The sequence below is a fragment of the Pieris napi genome, chromosome 15 (genome assembly GCF_905475465.1).
Source record: "Pieris napi chromosome 15, ilPieNapi1.2, whole genome shotgun sequence".
Taxonomy (NCBI): domain Eukaryota; kingdom Metazoa; phylum Arthropoda; class Insecta; order Lepidoptera; family Pieridae; genus Pieris; species Pieris napi.
In genome coordinates this window covers 9,046,308-9,062,907 of record NC_062248.1, presented here as the reverse complement: position 1 = coordinate 9,062,907, position 16,600 = coordinate 9,046,308, and the positions used below count along the sequence as shown (strand labels likewise).

General features: G+C 36.3%; 1 protein-coding gene across 8 annotated transcripts in view; it reads right to left on the bottom strand.

Moving 5' to 3' along the window:
* Nucleotides 1-4,580: 4,580 nt before the first annotated feature.
* Nucleotides 4,581-16,600, bottom strand: part of LOC125056812 — a 34,879-nt gene continuing 22,859 nt past the window's right edge. For 5 of the 8 annotated variants that reach the window (XM_047660102.1, XM_047660103.1, XM_047660101.1 and 2 more), the window contains 10 exons: nucleotides 15,881-16,063; nucleotides 13,212-13,383; nucleotides 12,111-12,359; nucleotides 11,317-11,434; nucleotides 11,162-11,238; nucleotides 10,262-10,373; nucleotides 9,079-9,183; nucleotides 8,138-8,293; nucleotides 7,079-7,140; nucleotides 4,581-5,577 (listed from right to left, as the gene is read on the bottom strand). In XM_047660102.1, coding sequence (XP_047516058.1) covers nucleotides 5,491-5,577; nucleotides 7,079-7,140; nucleotides 8,138-8,293; nucleotides 9,079-9,183; nucleotides 10,262-10,373; nucleotides 11,162-11,238; nucleotides 11,317-11,434; nucleotides 12,111-12,359; nucleotides 13,212-13,383; nucleotides 15,881-16,063 — 1,321 coding nt within the window. In that variant the 3' untranslated portion in view covers nucleotides 4,581-5,490. The remainder of the gene's footprint in view (nucleotides 5,578-7,078; nucleotides 7,141-8,137; nucleotides 8,294-9,078; nucleotides 9,184-10,261; nucleotides 10,374-11,161; nucleotides 11,239-11,316; nucleotides 11,435-12,110; nucleotides 12,360-13,211; nucleotides 13,384-15,880; nucleotides 16,064-16,600) is intronic. The other 3 variants (XM_047660100.1, XM_047660104.1, XM_047660099.1) reach the window with 2 other exon arrangements.

The following is a 16,600-nucleotide window of genomic DNA, read 5'->3' as shown; positions in this document are numbered from 1 at the left end:
GTGCCTCGGTAAACCGGACTCCCGCTTGTTCGATGATCGGCTTCGCGAGAAGGGCGGGCTGCCATGAGCCAATCCGTCGTCAATCTTTAGTTTATCGCCTTCCGTCTAGTGTCAATTTAGCGCGCTCACTAATATCATGGAGTCGCCACGTACAAATTCAATATTAACATTAAAAGACAAATTGCTGATTATAGAAATGTTAGATAAAGGTGACAGCTACCATATTTTTGCTCGGAAGTTTGACATAGGCTTTGTTTACGTGGTTTTTGCAACAAAAGCGACTGCATGTTCCTGAAAGTGGTCATATGATTTGCGAGAAAGCTCGTAATTCCTTGCCAGATTACAAACTCCAATAGCGGGGTTAATGCAGCAGGGACCGTTAGACAAATTATACGCCATAGAATCAGACGTTTAAAACTGTCATATGATGAAGCCGCTATCGGACAATTCCAACTAGTTACAGAAGGTTGTTAGAGAAAAAAAATAGTCTTTTATGAATGTCGGTTTGTTGACGCTTTTACCAATTGTTTTTTAAACGGCTAGTAGATTTTTTTTATTATGTAGCATTAAAAAATACATAAAACCCTGAATTTTCACCCCTCTACAATCAACCTCTATTTTTTCTTATAGTAGATACAGTGTAAACTCTTTATAACGTCTGTCGTTATAACGACAAGCTCTCTATAACGTAAAAAAATGCTCGGTCCAGTGAAATTCGTTATATATAGTTATTTTTATTGAACTAATAAAAATTTTCCTAGAAATAATATACATGGCAAAACGACGTTTGCCGGGTCAGCTAATAAAATATACAAAATTTGAGAGTAATTTTAAAGGCTGGAGGTAAATTAAAAACAGTTTTATTTAGATATTAATATATTTTCGAATCTAAAATGTACAAAAAATACAACTTAAACATAATGTACTTAAAACTTCTGTTATACGAATAAAATTGTTTTAGATTCGAATACGTGGTACGAAGCATCGGATTAAGTAATTGACAATTACTATTAAGATGTCGAAACGAGGTACTAGAAAATAATGAAAGCTACACATTCATTTTGCTTCACACAATTTTTTCCGAACCAGTAAATTCGTTATAATTAATATCAGAGTGGCTGCGTACAACGCACAGTGCGGTGTACTCGTACAACTAACATGTTTTACATTAAGTAAAATATAAACATAACGAGCTACATAATATATCAAATATTAATCAACCATCACTTCAATAACAACTTTGGTTGTATTCTAGACGTAAAAATATAATGTACTTTAGCTATGTACAATTTATAAACATACATACAATGCTTCGTGAAGCACAGCAACACAAACGAGCTTAACTAACATCTGAAGAACTAAATAACACAGACATGTGCCATTCGCAAAAAAGATTACTGCGCACGAAAACGACTAGTTATATTCAACACTAAATAGTTTTAGTCTGTTTAAGACTGGGTATGACTACACGTTAAAGCTGACAAATATAACCCACCCGTAATTCTGTGTTTCACACATTTCATATTAAATAAGAACGTCGCAATAACCCTTTCCGCCGCTGGCCTAACGTTTCAGGCTCGAAAACATAATTAGCTGTGAGTGCGCCTACGTCGGATAACACCTAAACGAATACACGACATACCCCTGTACGCAGACGACAGGCCAAGACTCGAGGCATGATTTTATACAAAAAATAAAATCAACTGTACGGGATCAAATACCTCATCGTGTTAGCGACTGTCATCTTATAAATATCACATATAATCTACGGAGGAATTACAAACTGATTTAATACAAATTTTAATGTAGGGTGAATATTATACATACACTAATTATGTTTTCCTTTTGAAACAAAGATTCCCGTACCCATCAATGTTTCTTCATCGTGGAGCTATATCACTACCGCTAGCCCGTGCACAGAGCTTTAGTTAAACTAATCATATCACATCGAAAACACAGTCCAATTTTTCGCTGCGCCTGCGGCTGCGGATGGAGTCTTTGGACCCTTTTTAATTTCCACTTTGTTATCACTCTGTGCGACGGGATACTTAATGCAAAAATAATTATTCCGATTATACTTACATAAAATTCCGATTTATATAACATTTCGAAATACATAGACAAATCTTTTGAAATTTTTAATATTTTTAAATCTATGGTGATAAATCTATAAGAATTTTGAAATGACAATAATTCTTAAAGTAACAATGATAGATGAATATCTGTGAACATAGAGTTCACGTTTATTTTCGACACGTTAAACGGAACGTTCCACGCGAGAACGTTCACTGCATTTTAGTTCGTTTCGTCGGAGTCTCGCGTAATCTACGTGAAATGTTAAAAAAATGTGCTACACAAATATCTTCTAAATTACAGAGTAACATTTCACAGTATAAAGGCCAATTTTACAATTTTATCAAAATATTAATATAGGAATAATTATTCGTTGATGATTTTTAACCAATGTTCGACTTATTTGCTACCTTGGGTTTGCTGGCGATCAGCGGATAGCCCGCCTCAGCCGGATGTACATCGCGAGAAAAGCATTACATTTCATTGATTTAGACTGCTATTTCCAAATATTTTATAAATATTTTATTCGTTGGCTTGTTCAAAGCTTAAATTGACACTCTTTAAAGAATATTCAATTTCGCAAACATTTGACGATCGAGAAGTTGTTTAACATTTATCGTAACATTAGCTTAGATCGAATATAAGTTTAGTGTTATTAATAAAACTGAAGTAGCTTATCAATAATTATATCATTCATATTCACTTATACACATTCGTTACAACAATATATTAAAAAATACTGCGTCTCTTTATATGAAGCATAGGCTATTTTATCACCAATGTTGCGGTTTTTTTATTATGAAGGCCATGACTTTACCGATTTATTTTTACATCGAGTATACGATTAATTATTGTATTGTGATTTTGAAAAAATACTTTTACCTGGCACCCGGCGTGTTAAAACGTGTCACAATAATCCAATGGACGCCAATTATTAACATCTATTTCGTTATAAACATGTAAAAAATATCATCTCTTGACCGTTACACGAGCTCTGTTCGTGTTTGACAGTGACGTTGACATATCTGACGTGAGTGTCATCTATGGTAGAAGGCCATCAGTTGTACTTTGTATAGTCGGCGGATAGCACGGCGCGTCTGTCCGTAATAAAACAAATGGAATGGAATATTGCTACCTTTATCGGATGTAAAGCTTTATCTCACTATCAAAAATGCTAGTATTTAAGCCCCTGGTGAAATAATATTGGTCAGTAGTATATCAGAACTATTATACTTTTAAGGTACAAAAATATTTATAATTATTTCTTATTCAGCTTACACCTTTATTTTGGTTTGGGTATTCTACTTGTTATTTGTACGTTCATCTTTAGGTAGGTATAATACATCACATTTAAATTTATTTTTTATTATCTACGGGTGGTAATTCCAGAATATTGCTACTTAAGAAGTATGCTATGAGAGATAATGACAAAAGCCATGAGAAAATTTCTGTAAACGTTACGGCCTGGCCACGGGGATCGGCGGTGCGAACGGCGATGCGGGAGGCGAGGCGACCATTCGCGCGGGGCCGTTTGCAGGCCACGGACCAGTCACGTTTGCCGCCGCGACCAGTAAGGAAGTTCGACAGCGAAATGTCTTTATCGAAATCATCTCGATATTGCTTGGAAAGTAATAGCTTTTGGTTCAAGACCTAATATTTGGAGAAATTGTGGAGAATTCCACAAGAAGTATGAGAAATTCAGAATATATCCAGAATTATTTTTTTGAGTATACCAGAATGAGTATTGAAACCTTCAATTATATTCTTATGAATATTCAACCAGAATTGGAGAAAAATGTTAATGCAAATAGAATTTTAAGTGCCGCTGAAAAATTGTTTTTGAGATTAAGGTATATTAAATTAATGCTGTGGATGGCCAGACTTCCAAATAGCTGGTCTAGCCAGTATTTCAGTAACAAAAAACTCTGTATTCATTTTTCGCCGCGACCACGACTAAACTTATTTATTCCCTTCTCTATTCGCCGCGACTGCCGCTCGACTCTGTGGCTTGCACCGTACTGATTCATGCATTTGTTTCGCTCGCCCGTCGCGACGTCAGTCGCCCGCGCGATTCGCTCGGTACATTTTGCCGGTCGCATCGCTGGTCGCCGTTGCGCGTGGCTTGATTAGTACATTGCTATGAGTTTATTTCAGTCGCTAGACGCATCGCGGTTCGCACCGCGCGAATATTCGCGTCGGCGAATGTCCCGTGGCCAGGCTGTTACGTACATGTATGAGAATGCCACAAGTGAACGAGGGAGGACTTTGAAATAGGTATCTCAAATGGTAAAGGTCCGCGTAGACAGGGAATTGATAATGCTCCAATGAGTACAGCAACTTTTTAATAAATGTTATTACTATGGTCCCACTCGCTCTAATTAAATGGACACAAAAGCACACTTGAGTTCATACACCTTTACACTACATTGTGCGGTTCTAGTTCGACCCACCGCTAATATTAACAGCTAGACGAGAAATTTAAATCCTACATTTACGGTTTTTTTACATAAGGTTCCTAAGTATCTTGCGTATGGAATTAATATCCGAATTGGACGCTTTTAGTTTTACTAATGTGATTTTGCTTTGGAAGTTCAGATCTAGGAAGATGTGAAATTGAGCACTATAGTTACGCCGCGAGGGCGAAGTTCTAAGACGAAAGCCGCACTACTAATTTCCAATAACACCTCTATAATGTTATGGCGTATCAATTTTGATATAACAGTACTTGAGTTGAGGTAGTGTTAGGTGTGTCGTTTAGACGCCTATCGGCAGTGTGAGTCCTTAGGACGGCCTACGCTCAAATCTAGGAGCCACGTCGGGCACGACTTTCCGAGCGTCCTACGTCATATTTGTGGGAATTCACGATACAGACAACTATTGTAAATAATAATTACAGAAATAAAAATTAAATTTAATAGTAATATTAAAATAAGAAACACAAGTATATTTTAACAAAATATTTACACTAAAGCAACAGCCTATAATTTAACAACACTCTATATACACACTGCGGCCCCTCGGTCTCTATGCGTCAAAAAAAAATTCATATAAACCAGATTTATAATTGTAAAACGTTGTACATTATTCAATGTAACTGAAATTCACACCAAAATATAAATAAAAAGCATAGAGTCGAAGACTTGAACGTATTCGCTCCGAATACTAACTTATTTCGCCATAACAGGTAACATCTGACTTTATAATACATAACGTTTACAACGCCAAAAATATGTATTCGTATAATATTGCACGCGGTCTATGGAAATATGCGTTAAAGTGATGACAAGTATTCCGCATTACTTCGAGGAAGTCACCGTCGCACTATAACTTACATCTAAACTATACATACATACAGACATCTAATATCGAAGATTTATCGGGGAGTAGGGCGGGGCGTAAATGCAAGGGCGTGGCCGGTCACTGCGACAGCAGCTTCTGAAGCAGAGAGGCCTTGCTGGCCGGCGCCTCATCACCGCCCGCCGCCGAGCCCGCCTCCGTAGTACTCTGTAGGGACACGGACTTACAACACCACTTTTTAAAAATTGTGCCTCGCTGCTGATTTACACACTACCCAAAACAATCGTGATATGATGGTATTTTCGACAACACCTCTTAACAACAATCGTGTGTCGATGGTATTTTCGACAACACCTATCAACAACAATCGTGTGTCGATGGTATTTTCGACAACACCTCTTAACAACAATCGTGTGTCGATGGTATTTTCGAAAACACCTCTCAACAACAATCGTGTGTCGATGGTATTTTCGAAAACACCTCTCAACAACAATCGTGTGTCGATGGTATTTTCGATAACACCTCTCAACAACAACTGTGTTTTGATGGTATTCTCGACAACGCCTCTCTACAACAATAGTGTATCGATGGTATTTTCGACAACAATCGTGTTTCGGTGGTGCGTAACACCGAGCAAGGCACCAGAATTTGACAGACCAAATAACAGGCGATGCAGAGTGTAAAAGATAAATGCTGAACGCCCTTTTCTGATCCACAAATATTAGGCATGGTTTTTAGTCTCAATTATTATGAAATATAGAAAAGATTAAAAATGATCCTCATAATTTTGTTGAAGATGATCTTTTAATAGAGCATATCAAAATGTGATTTTATGACAAATGAAAGCGTGCTAAAAGTAAAGCAATTAACTGATCGATTCGCTATGTTACCCCGTACGATACAACGGAATCACAATTCGTTTAAAAATAAACAATTTAAATATTTGATTGATTTATTTTTTTATTTTTTTTTTTTGTAATATTTATGTTTACCACAATTGTCTTATATTTTTAGAAAAGATAGCTAGTAACATATACTGTAAATATAGTGATAGATGTGGTAAATTTCAATAAATAAATAGGCATATTCTAAAATAATTGTGACATATTTCATGTAACGTACGGAAGTAAACGTCTACATTTTGATCGCTCGTTTTTTTAGTAATTATAACATGCATCAGATTGTATTCAATACTAAAACTGCACTCGTAAAACGAAATAATTCGTATGCTATTAAATTATTTCAGAAGCCAAACAAAGCGATCTATTGGCAAAATCAAACTTTTCGAGTTAAATCTAAACTCGTTAACCTCCACCCACATCGCATGCGAATTACCCCATTGTCCTATTAAAAGCTAAAATGTCATAAGACAATACCTAAAAAGCAAATGACTTTAAGTTAAATCTATCGTAAAAGAGTCGTCTAGAATGACATAGGTACACATCACAAAAGCTTCATCATTAAACCGGGAAATGTACCAAGCTGACCATCGATTAATTTGACAACTTCGCGCTCTACGCTTTATGACACGCTGGTTGACGTTGGCACATTTCTTAATCGGCCTATAAATCAAAACTGTTCGACAACACACGCAGCAGAGCAGACTCAATACGTAATACGCTTATGTACTCTACGTAAAATGAAAAACCTAAAGAAAAAGTAGTGTCTGGGTGAATAAATGATGTCGCTGGTTGCATCCCAGTCTTACCGGAGTGCTCTGAGGCGCCTTCCACGCGTTGGCCGCGCCGCGCCCGCCCGAGCCGCCGCCACCTACGTACCACACGCTACATTGCCACTGACCGACCCTTCTCTTTACAGCTATGAGCTACGGTCATATCTCATTTGGCCGCAAAACAAACTAACTTTGTAAGTAAAAGCATGTCGACGTTAACGGAAACATGATATGGCACGGTGCGAAGTTAGTGAATATGAGACGCGTATTTAACATATTTTTTTATATCTACGAAATTGGTTACAATGTCATACATAAGAAGTTCAATGCTTGCACTATGGCTAGAATCAAAGAGTGGCATGTTATTGAAATATTAACAGGAAATAGATTATTAAATTATCGTATAATGACCTCGGGATTATCAGACTATAAACATTTAACAAAATTACTGCACGGCTTTGATTTTTCTATCAGATACAACCTATTAACGTCCGACTCAACGGCGGCAATTTTATATTTAACCAGTTTATTAGTTAATACAATTATGATCATCAGGGTGAGTCCCTGCATATAAAACGTATCTACAATAATAAGTACGAACCTTCACTATTAAGTTAACTATGAAATGATCGATTGCCTTCAGTTTGGCCTCTGAAATGATTTCTACGGCATAAAATGGCCAAATATAGGGATATTTTAAATAAAGAAATATTAGAATGATAAATTTAACACACGAAATGGACTGAAAATATTAGTATGTGTATGTACAAAGTTAATTGTTTTATTATAACAACTTCTAGCTAGAAGAAAGAAAATTGAAATATACATTATAAAACACCAGATAGCTTAGAAAATGTTAAAATAATATAAAGCTTCCAAATTTTAGCTATATAAGTTCTGTATTATGTAAACATAACTAAGGTAATACATATTTAAAGTTTAGATACCACTAGAATGTTTACGTTTAAAAAAACATAACTCCCGGCAACTGGAATGTAAAATTCTCCTAAAAATACATTTCAATTTCCTTATCTCACATTAGCAATCAATCAACCACGATATATACTTAGAAGTGGGACATGGGGGTATACTAACCAGGCGCGGGCATATCGAAGGCCAATAGCGGGTCTAGTTCCTGCGCGTGCATCTCCGGCCTGGCCGAGCGTGCGCCCACGACAGCCCGAAGTTCGTTGCGTACGTACTCCGACGTCCCGCCCCCCGCTGGCCCCGCACCTGCCCCGCCCGCCATATCTGCATTCAATTAACCCCTTGTATTTGACAATTAAGGTTCAAAGCGCGACAGACTGATCCAGACGTTACCAGCTTGTTTGCAATGCATGTCATATGTACTTATAGTATAGAAATTGTTAAGTAGCGATAGTTCGAGAATACTGATCATGCAAAATATCATTCGTAAAGTCTAATTTATCTACAACCTTACCTTATATACCAAATTTCTATTCACAAATAGTTTATAGAGACTAGTATTCATCACCTCATTGTAAGCGAAGTTATATTATTGTTATAATAAATAAAAAAAGTTAGTAAAATTATTAATACATTGTGATTTACCTAGTGCAGAATGTACCTATGAGTTCGAGCTAAATCGAACTTTCATCTGGAGATTGCATATCTTAAATATGAATTGTGTAGGTGGAACGGTGAGGCCTTGCGGCGAATTCATACAGGCGGTCGCTCTGCGATATTGTTACCAAGATTGAGTTGACCAAAGATTTAAGTATTTATATGACTAAATTTCTTATAGAGATCTATTTGAAAATTACGTCACAATTTATATATATTTACGGGTGGTGATATGAGAAGAACTAACATAGAAACATTTTTTATTTTTGAAATAAGTTTTAAAAAATAATTGACGACAAACTCGGAAGGGACTCAAAATTTCATAAAGTGACGTAATTTATGAGTGGCTCTTAATTCCGAAACTAATATAACGGGACTCGCAGAGCGGCCGCCCTAGGTGAGCGTGAAATGGATGAAGTACCCCAGTGGGCGAGATGAGCCGAGCTACTTACAAGGCATATGGTCGTGGGGCGAGGGGTGGGGCGCGAGGGGCGGCGCGAGTGGCCCCCTTCGGCCGTAGTCTCCGCAGTAGTCGCCGTCCTCATAGTAGCCGCCCACTGCCACACACGCCCATTACAAACGGAACACACCGCTAACCGTTAACCGCTAACCTACCTACGTGCGACACGCCCGACGCCTGCGATTTAGGCACGACATTTTATCTACACGTGGATCTGGGAATCTGTGACTAACTCGCTACCTCTACCCGTCGCATTTACTAAATATTTTGGAAAAAAGCCAATAGTCATGCAATTAGTTAAATCGTTACGTCGTAACGGACGACGCTAGTCTCGTAGGTCTACGCATGCGAAGAATTAGATTTGCGCGATCATGCTTTCGGTAGTTCCTATATCTATTAATATAAATTAGTATGCGAAAGCGCAATAAGGAAATCTTGGATCAGACTGATTTCGGAAAATAATTCGCTAATAATACTATCAAATAAAATACTATAATACAGCTCCTGAACCCATAATGGAATTTATAAATTAAAATACAGAACGATTTTTAAAGTGAGAATAAATATTAGCAGATTCCTAGAGAGATCGCTAAACGAAATAAGATTATAATCGTATACAGATAATAAATAATTTTTTTATAAATGCAATTCATACTATATGTATACGAATCATATAAAAGCCTGTAGTAAGAGCAACCGCGTCATAGCGGGTTATTGATCTAAAATTCGATCTTGAACGAGTCTATTTCGCATTCAAGAACACAGTCATAAAGTATGCCAAATATACTAGTTCAAGTCTATGGTTTATGACATATTTTGTAGTAGTGTGTAATTAATGCAGCTGTATTCAGATACGAAAATTTCAATCAAAATATATAAATTCAAAGATCTTTTCCTCAAAAGTTGGACAAAGAAAACTAGACTGTGACTTCGTATTAGAACACGGACTGTCGCGTGTGATATCTGTGGTAATTTTAACAGCATTATTATAAAACGTGGATTAAAGTTAGTACCATGTTCGTTACCATAGTTACGACGTTAAAATGGTAACCATAGCAACCGCCTACTTTCGTCCACGTTTTAATAACGCCGTATGTCAAAAGCGGATCGCGCCAACTTGTAAAACGTGTATTGTAGTGTGTCTGTTTGGTGTCATGTGTATCTGTGATGTTTACCGTGATGCGGTCGGGGAGCGCGATGATACGGCTGCGGGGTGAGGGGAGTGAGGGGCGTGTGCAGCGCTGTCGACACGCCCGAGACACTTGGCCCATAGGCGCCGCCGCCTCCCTGTAACACGACAATTATTTCTTCACTATACCAGATACAATGTAACCTATATAGCAGTCATTTTATAGAAAGAATATACAAAAGATAATTATTATATAGAAAGGGCCGAGGGGTAGTAGGAGAAAAGAGCGCCTTAGAAAAAGGTAGATAGAATATATATAGAAGCGTTAGCAGGAAACAAAGCAATGGATAGATCAATTTGGAAGAACCTGGAAGGGTTCAGATCAATGGTACTGAAGGTAATTAGGATAACGAGTTATCAATACAACAAATTTAAGCTGTATATTGTTGACTGAATGGAAAGAAACGGATTTTAATGTAATAATTATTTTTATTACGTATTTCAGTCAAGTTGTAAAGGATTAATATGTAATGTCAAACAAACTTTTTACAACATCGAGTCTTGCAATAAAAACTTTTAACAAAGACCAAGTAATTATAGTGTTACGTAAAAAAAAAAACGTTTGTAAAAGTTTAAGAAGTTTTCCTTGTAACACCCATAAATAGAATTTGTGGCCAAGGTCAAAACAATGATCAAATTTCCCTTCATTTTTCCCTACAGGAAGTATGTACAAAAAAGTATTAAGTAATAATAAGAATAATAAGATCGCACATGCTCCTTTATACACTCACGTACGTACACATACGTACGCACGGACAATTATATTTTTCTAAAGTAGGTTCATGCATTTTTTCTGATATTAGATTTATATTTTTGCTGTTGGCTACCCAAATAAACAACATTCGCCCTGAAGTTAGCCATTTAAAAGCCAAAAAATTACACTTACATGAAGTTGTCTGCTCAACATGGGACTTTGCTGTGACGTCACTATTTTATTTGTACCATAACTTGAGCCCATTTGACCTAAAACAAACACAAATAATTGTCTTCTGCACCTCCAGATATACAAAATGGACAATTTATAGGGAAACTGTTACTCACTGGTCGGATGATATAAATGGTGGAAGTCAGCTCTGGGCAGCAATGTGACATTAGGCGGAGTTGCGGAGACCAGTGCGTTGATGGTTGACCCCAGATCCTGCTGGGGCTGTTCAGCAGCCTGTAACAATAATCAGTGAGGTGACATGACTGCATCAAGGCAATATATGGGTTCAGTAAGGTCAATTTGCTTACTTTTACGAATATTATTTTTTCTACAAAGTATTATTATACTTTGCTGTGGTCTTTGGCAGAATGACCAGCACTGTGGAACAGTCTGTTCCTCAGCATAATACTGAGCCTGGGCCAATTACAACCACAACACACACGCATTACATACTTAAAACCTTGTTCTTTAAAAGAAAGAAATTTTTTTTATCTTTCATTCTTTTTTATTTATTTTTTTATTATTGTTAATTTGTGTGTTTCTGTGTGTGTGTTTTGTTAGTAATAAATGTTATATCTATGTCAATTCTATCCCGAAACTCAGAAGTCTTCTGGGGATCACAGATATTCTCCCCTGCATGCCAGGATGTATGTATGCAAACCCCGAGTCGTTGCTCGTAGTGTGATACACATTCTCGCGGTCGCTTAGTCGTTTCACTAACGTTTGATATCAGTAATTAAAAAAAAAACTTTAGTGATTTGGACTCATTCTGTTTTCTTATATACCATGCAATTCTCTACTAGCTGATATGTATAAAAAATGACATTTTTATACATGTTATACATTTACTAATTTAACTTTTTTTAAATGTTTGTTTTTCACATTCGGAAAGTTCCGAAGAGCAACATACCTCTGGTGAGACGAGCATCTGCTGCGATTCCTGCAAGTGAAGCAGCCGCGCTCGATGTTGCTCCACAAAGGCCCTGGCTCGCGCCGCCCCGTACAATGCAGCCCCAGGCCCCGAGGGGCTCTGCGAGGGGTACACGGGGGGCGCGGTAGATTGAGCTCCGCTGGAGGGCACGGGGCTCTTGCTGACAGATTCGCACTGCATGAGACTCTGTGTTATCGCGTTGATCGCCGCTTTCTTTTCGTTCACGCCCTGTCCCGGTAGAGAAAATGTTAAATGTTGATAATTAATTTTTTTTAAATAGTCCGTTTACCGTACTCATTTAGCGTAAATCATAATTTGACAGAAAGAGTACTCTGGTTTACTGGTAAATTCAATAGAAAAAAATTCTTAATTATTTAAACGACACAAAATGTAGGCAATGCAAGCTCTGTCACATATATAGTAATTTTTTTTAATATAGAGGAATTTTACTATAAAAATGTTTTAAAAATTTCAAGTTTTTTTTAGATCCCTATGTCCCTATTTGATACTAGATGACTTAGTGAGCTTGGTATCCCTTACATATTTGTCAAAACTGAGTATTTGTTATTATTATTTGGGACATCAAATATATCCCAGCTAGGAAGGGTTTTTAATTTATTTTAATTCAATTGTCGTTTTAAGTATTTGTATTTACTTATTATTTATGGTTCCCACCTTCAAAACCTTCTATTAAATTATCCAAATCGATCCAGCTATTCTTGAGTTTAAGACAAACGATCGTTGTCCTGCATGATATATCAAGCGCCATCCAAACGCATACGAAAATCATTAAAATCGGTCCAGCCGTTTTAAAAATTATATATACATATATGTTTTTGTTAAATTATATAATTGTGGTCATAGATCAGACAATGATAAGTACATTCATTCATATATCGAGTGTTTCATATTTCAATAGTGTCTTCAAGATTTCTTAATAATTTAATTTCTTGTCCTATAAAGTAATGAAATTGCATTTATCATATTCTGACCTATGGCCATAGAATTATATAAAGATAATTTGCTGTGGTAGAATATAAGTTTCATGAAACACAAGGATCGATCACTTTTATCGTGTACCTGATAGTCATGTGAAGCAGCTCGCGTATCGAGATCCATAAGGGTGTGGTCGGGCGCACTATTCCGCTCATTGTTCTCGATCAGCTCATCGAGAATCTCTGAAAGCGTTTTATCGCTGTGCACCTCAATGTCATTCCCGTTACCTCCGCCTTGCACACGCGTACTGCCACCCCTATTAAGATTTTTTTTTGTTATTTTCATAATATTAAAAGTGAGACAGAAACCTTAGAGGTATAAAAGGTATGGTCCATTAAATATCGAAAGAATTATTAATAATACACCACGGGACACAGATACTGTGGTATATTTTTTTTTTTTATAAAAAGACAAACGAGCCTACGTAACCGCCAAAAAGGGCAGTCATCTTAGCTATGAACACCCATTTTAGTGGGTGCGTTGCCGGCCTTTGAGGGAGTATACTCTTTCTTTAAACAATTAAAGGTCGTATCCCCCAGTGAAGAAGAAGCAGACCGTAGAAGACTTCCAGCCATCAAGGTGATGAATGTTTTAGTTAGCATTCAAGTCATCTTCTCTCAGTAATAAATAAAACTTAAATAGAGTATGATCATATAATCATGTGTAAGGGAAAGAGTAAATTATCTTTCAAGTAACATACAACGCCAATTACCCATATCGCCAACACCTGCCATCGTAAATCGAGGGCATTATGATCAATTAAATATGTAAATTATGGAATGTAACCTTGGATCCTTATCACACCATAGCGTATTTAATATGCGTGATATAAACTAGTGTAGAGTTACTTATTGTACGTTAACTGTTCAAGTTACCTTGACAGTTAAATAGTACTTTTTACTTTTACTAGAGATTAGTATTAATTTTATTAGTAAAAAAATAGTTTTCTATATATTTTTCATGATCATTTGTAATCAAATAGGCAAGTAGGTGATCAGCATCCTGTGCTTGACACACGCCGACGACTTTTCGGATCTAAAGCAAGACCGTCACCGCTCGAACGAATGTTAAAAGCGCACAAAAATAGAAAAAATCATTAGTACACAGCCGGGGATTGAACCTACGACCTGAAAGTCGCACGCTGAATCCACTAGGCCACCACTGCTCTATTGTATTGAATGAAATGCGATTTTTTTGTTGAGTTGCCAAAAGAATTAAGAAACTATCAGTTACATAAATTAAAAATAAATAATGCAACGAGTCGTATCGCTAGTAAGCGATCTCATTCGGGTGACCCTAATTTATTATATATAAATCTATTCATTAAAAATACAATTTAAAATAAATACTGCCATTAAAACAATTTTCATTCATAATTGTTTTCAACTTTTTTAGCCTCCAAAACTTTTTACTCTACATAATAACTTTTTGTTTCCGAAACAAACAAAAAATTTCCCTGACAACACAAGCTCCCGATTAGCATCGCATAAAAATTTAAATAGAGGTGCGTGATCCTATCACAATAGAATTAATTTATACACAAATTAAAATAGCAAACGTTAATTTTGTAATTCAGCCTTGATTATACAACTGATAGTTTCGCACATTGTGAGGGCTCGCTGGAACTTCTGATACATATTCTAGAAGTTGAAGTACCAACAGACAACGCAAAAAGAAGGAGATAGAGGACACAATTTTAGCTATCAAAGTGAGGAAAAGAAAGACAAATCCAGCCCATGAAATTTAAAAGATTTACAAGTTACAACTTATGTTAACTTATATTTTTAACCCTCATCTTTTCCTCCCCCGGGAACATGTACGGTTTACAACCGTACAGGTATTGCAATGTAATTGACACCATGCAATATGATTTGCTTGTGTGTTCATTTTCATTATATCTTATTATATTCACTTAAGTTAGTTCGCATTCAGACCTCGTACCGGGCGCGACTCTTATCCTAATCATATCTTACCCCACTAGTTTAGTCCATTGCTGGTTAAATAAATAAATGCCTAAAAACCCTTTAAATATCCTAATAATTTATCCCAACCCCGAACATATTCCAAACATAAACACGCAATTTAATTTCGATTATACAATATATTTGTTAATATATCTTAATAATATTAATTTAGTTTCTTTTTATTACATGATATAAATCTTTAAATTTTGTAAAAGAAACACTACTTCACAGTACCTTTGTAAGACAAATTAAGTCTAAACAAGGTCGCGACCTCGACTCTTACAAAATACGATACAGTTTCTTAAAACCCACAATCTTATTTAAAACTTTATATTTTTCGATGTATTTAATTCGTTCTAAAGAGCATTGAGAATAAATAAATGTAAAATTAAATAATAATTACATCTAAACAGTGACTATATCGAGCAGTTTTGTGTTTGTGGCTTTAGCGTGCGATTCTCATCCCTAAGGGTGTAGGTTCGATCCCCGACTTTCTGTTTCAATCTTCGCATTAAACACTCGCTCGCACGGCGAAGGAAAACATCGTGAGTAAACCGGCATATTTTAATACTTGCCCATTAGAAAAACAAATGATCACGAAACAGATATAAACATCTGTGGCCCAGAACTAAAAGATTGTAGCACCATAAACAGCCCAAAATCGACACAACCTTCCTACATAGAAAAAAATTAATTCATGCCGGGAATCGAACGTACGATCTCTTGGTTGACTTGATTTTTCATCTAAGTTCTACTAATAAACATCTACCATATCTCAAATATACTCACGGTGGCTGCGCATTATATCCATGATGCGGAGCGGGGGCGGCATAATGCAGGGGGGAAGGATGCGAAGGGGGCGGGGGGTAGGCCCCCCGGGCCCCTTGCAGTACCAACTGCAGGTGACTTTGAGCGCCCCCTGTTTCGCCTCCAGCGCTACCCACACCGCCATTCATGTTGCCACCACGATTGCTGTAAAAATTAAATATTATAGTTAAATTAATTTTACTGGTTATAAATAGGGCTGATATATTTAAATCAGCCAACAGAAAACCTAAAGTTAGGAACTAGGAAGCGAATTCAGATATACTGAGTGTTGATTACTCTGATAGAGTTACAAACTTATATATAGAGTAAGGAATTATTGCGTGAATCAAAAGTAGTGCGCGTAAAAACGCTAAAAGCTATGCCTATACGTTGGATTAAATTTTTTAATTTATTTACCGATTATAAGTTATAAATTGTAACATATATATATATATATATACCATTATATATTATTACTATATATATAATTACATTTTAGACCTGAATTCTTTCTTAACAATTTATATAAATAATAATAATCGCAAAATATTATGTTACACTGAGAGTATTTTTTTAAATTTATTTCTTGAACTCTGAGAAGAGAAAGACCTTATACTTCGATTTTCATCCCGGAAAAAGGACCAGTATCTATGGAGTAGCTACCAGTACATATATACTACTAGGAGAAGCTTAGCAAAATAT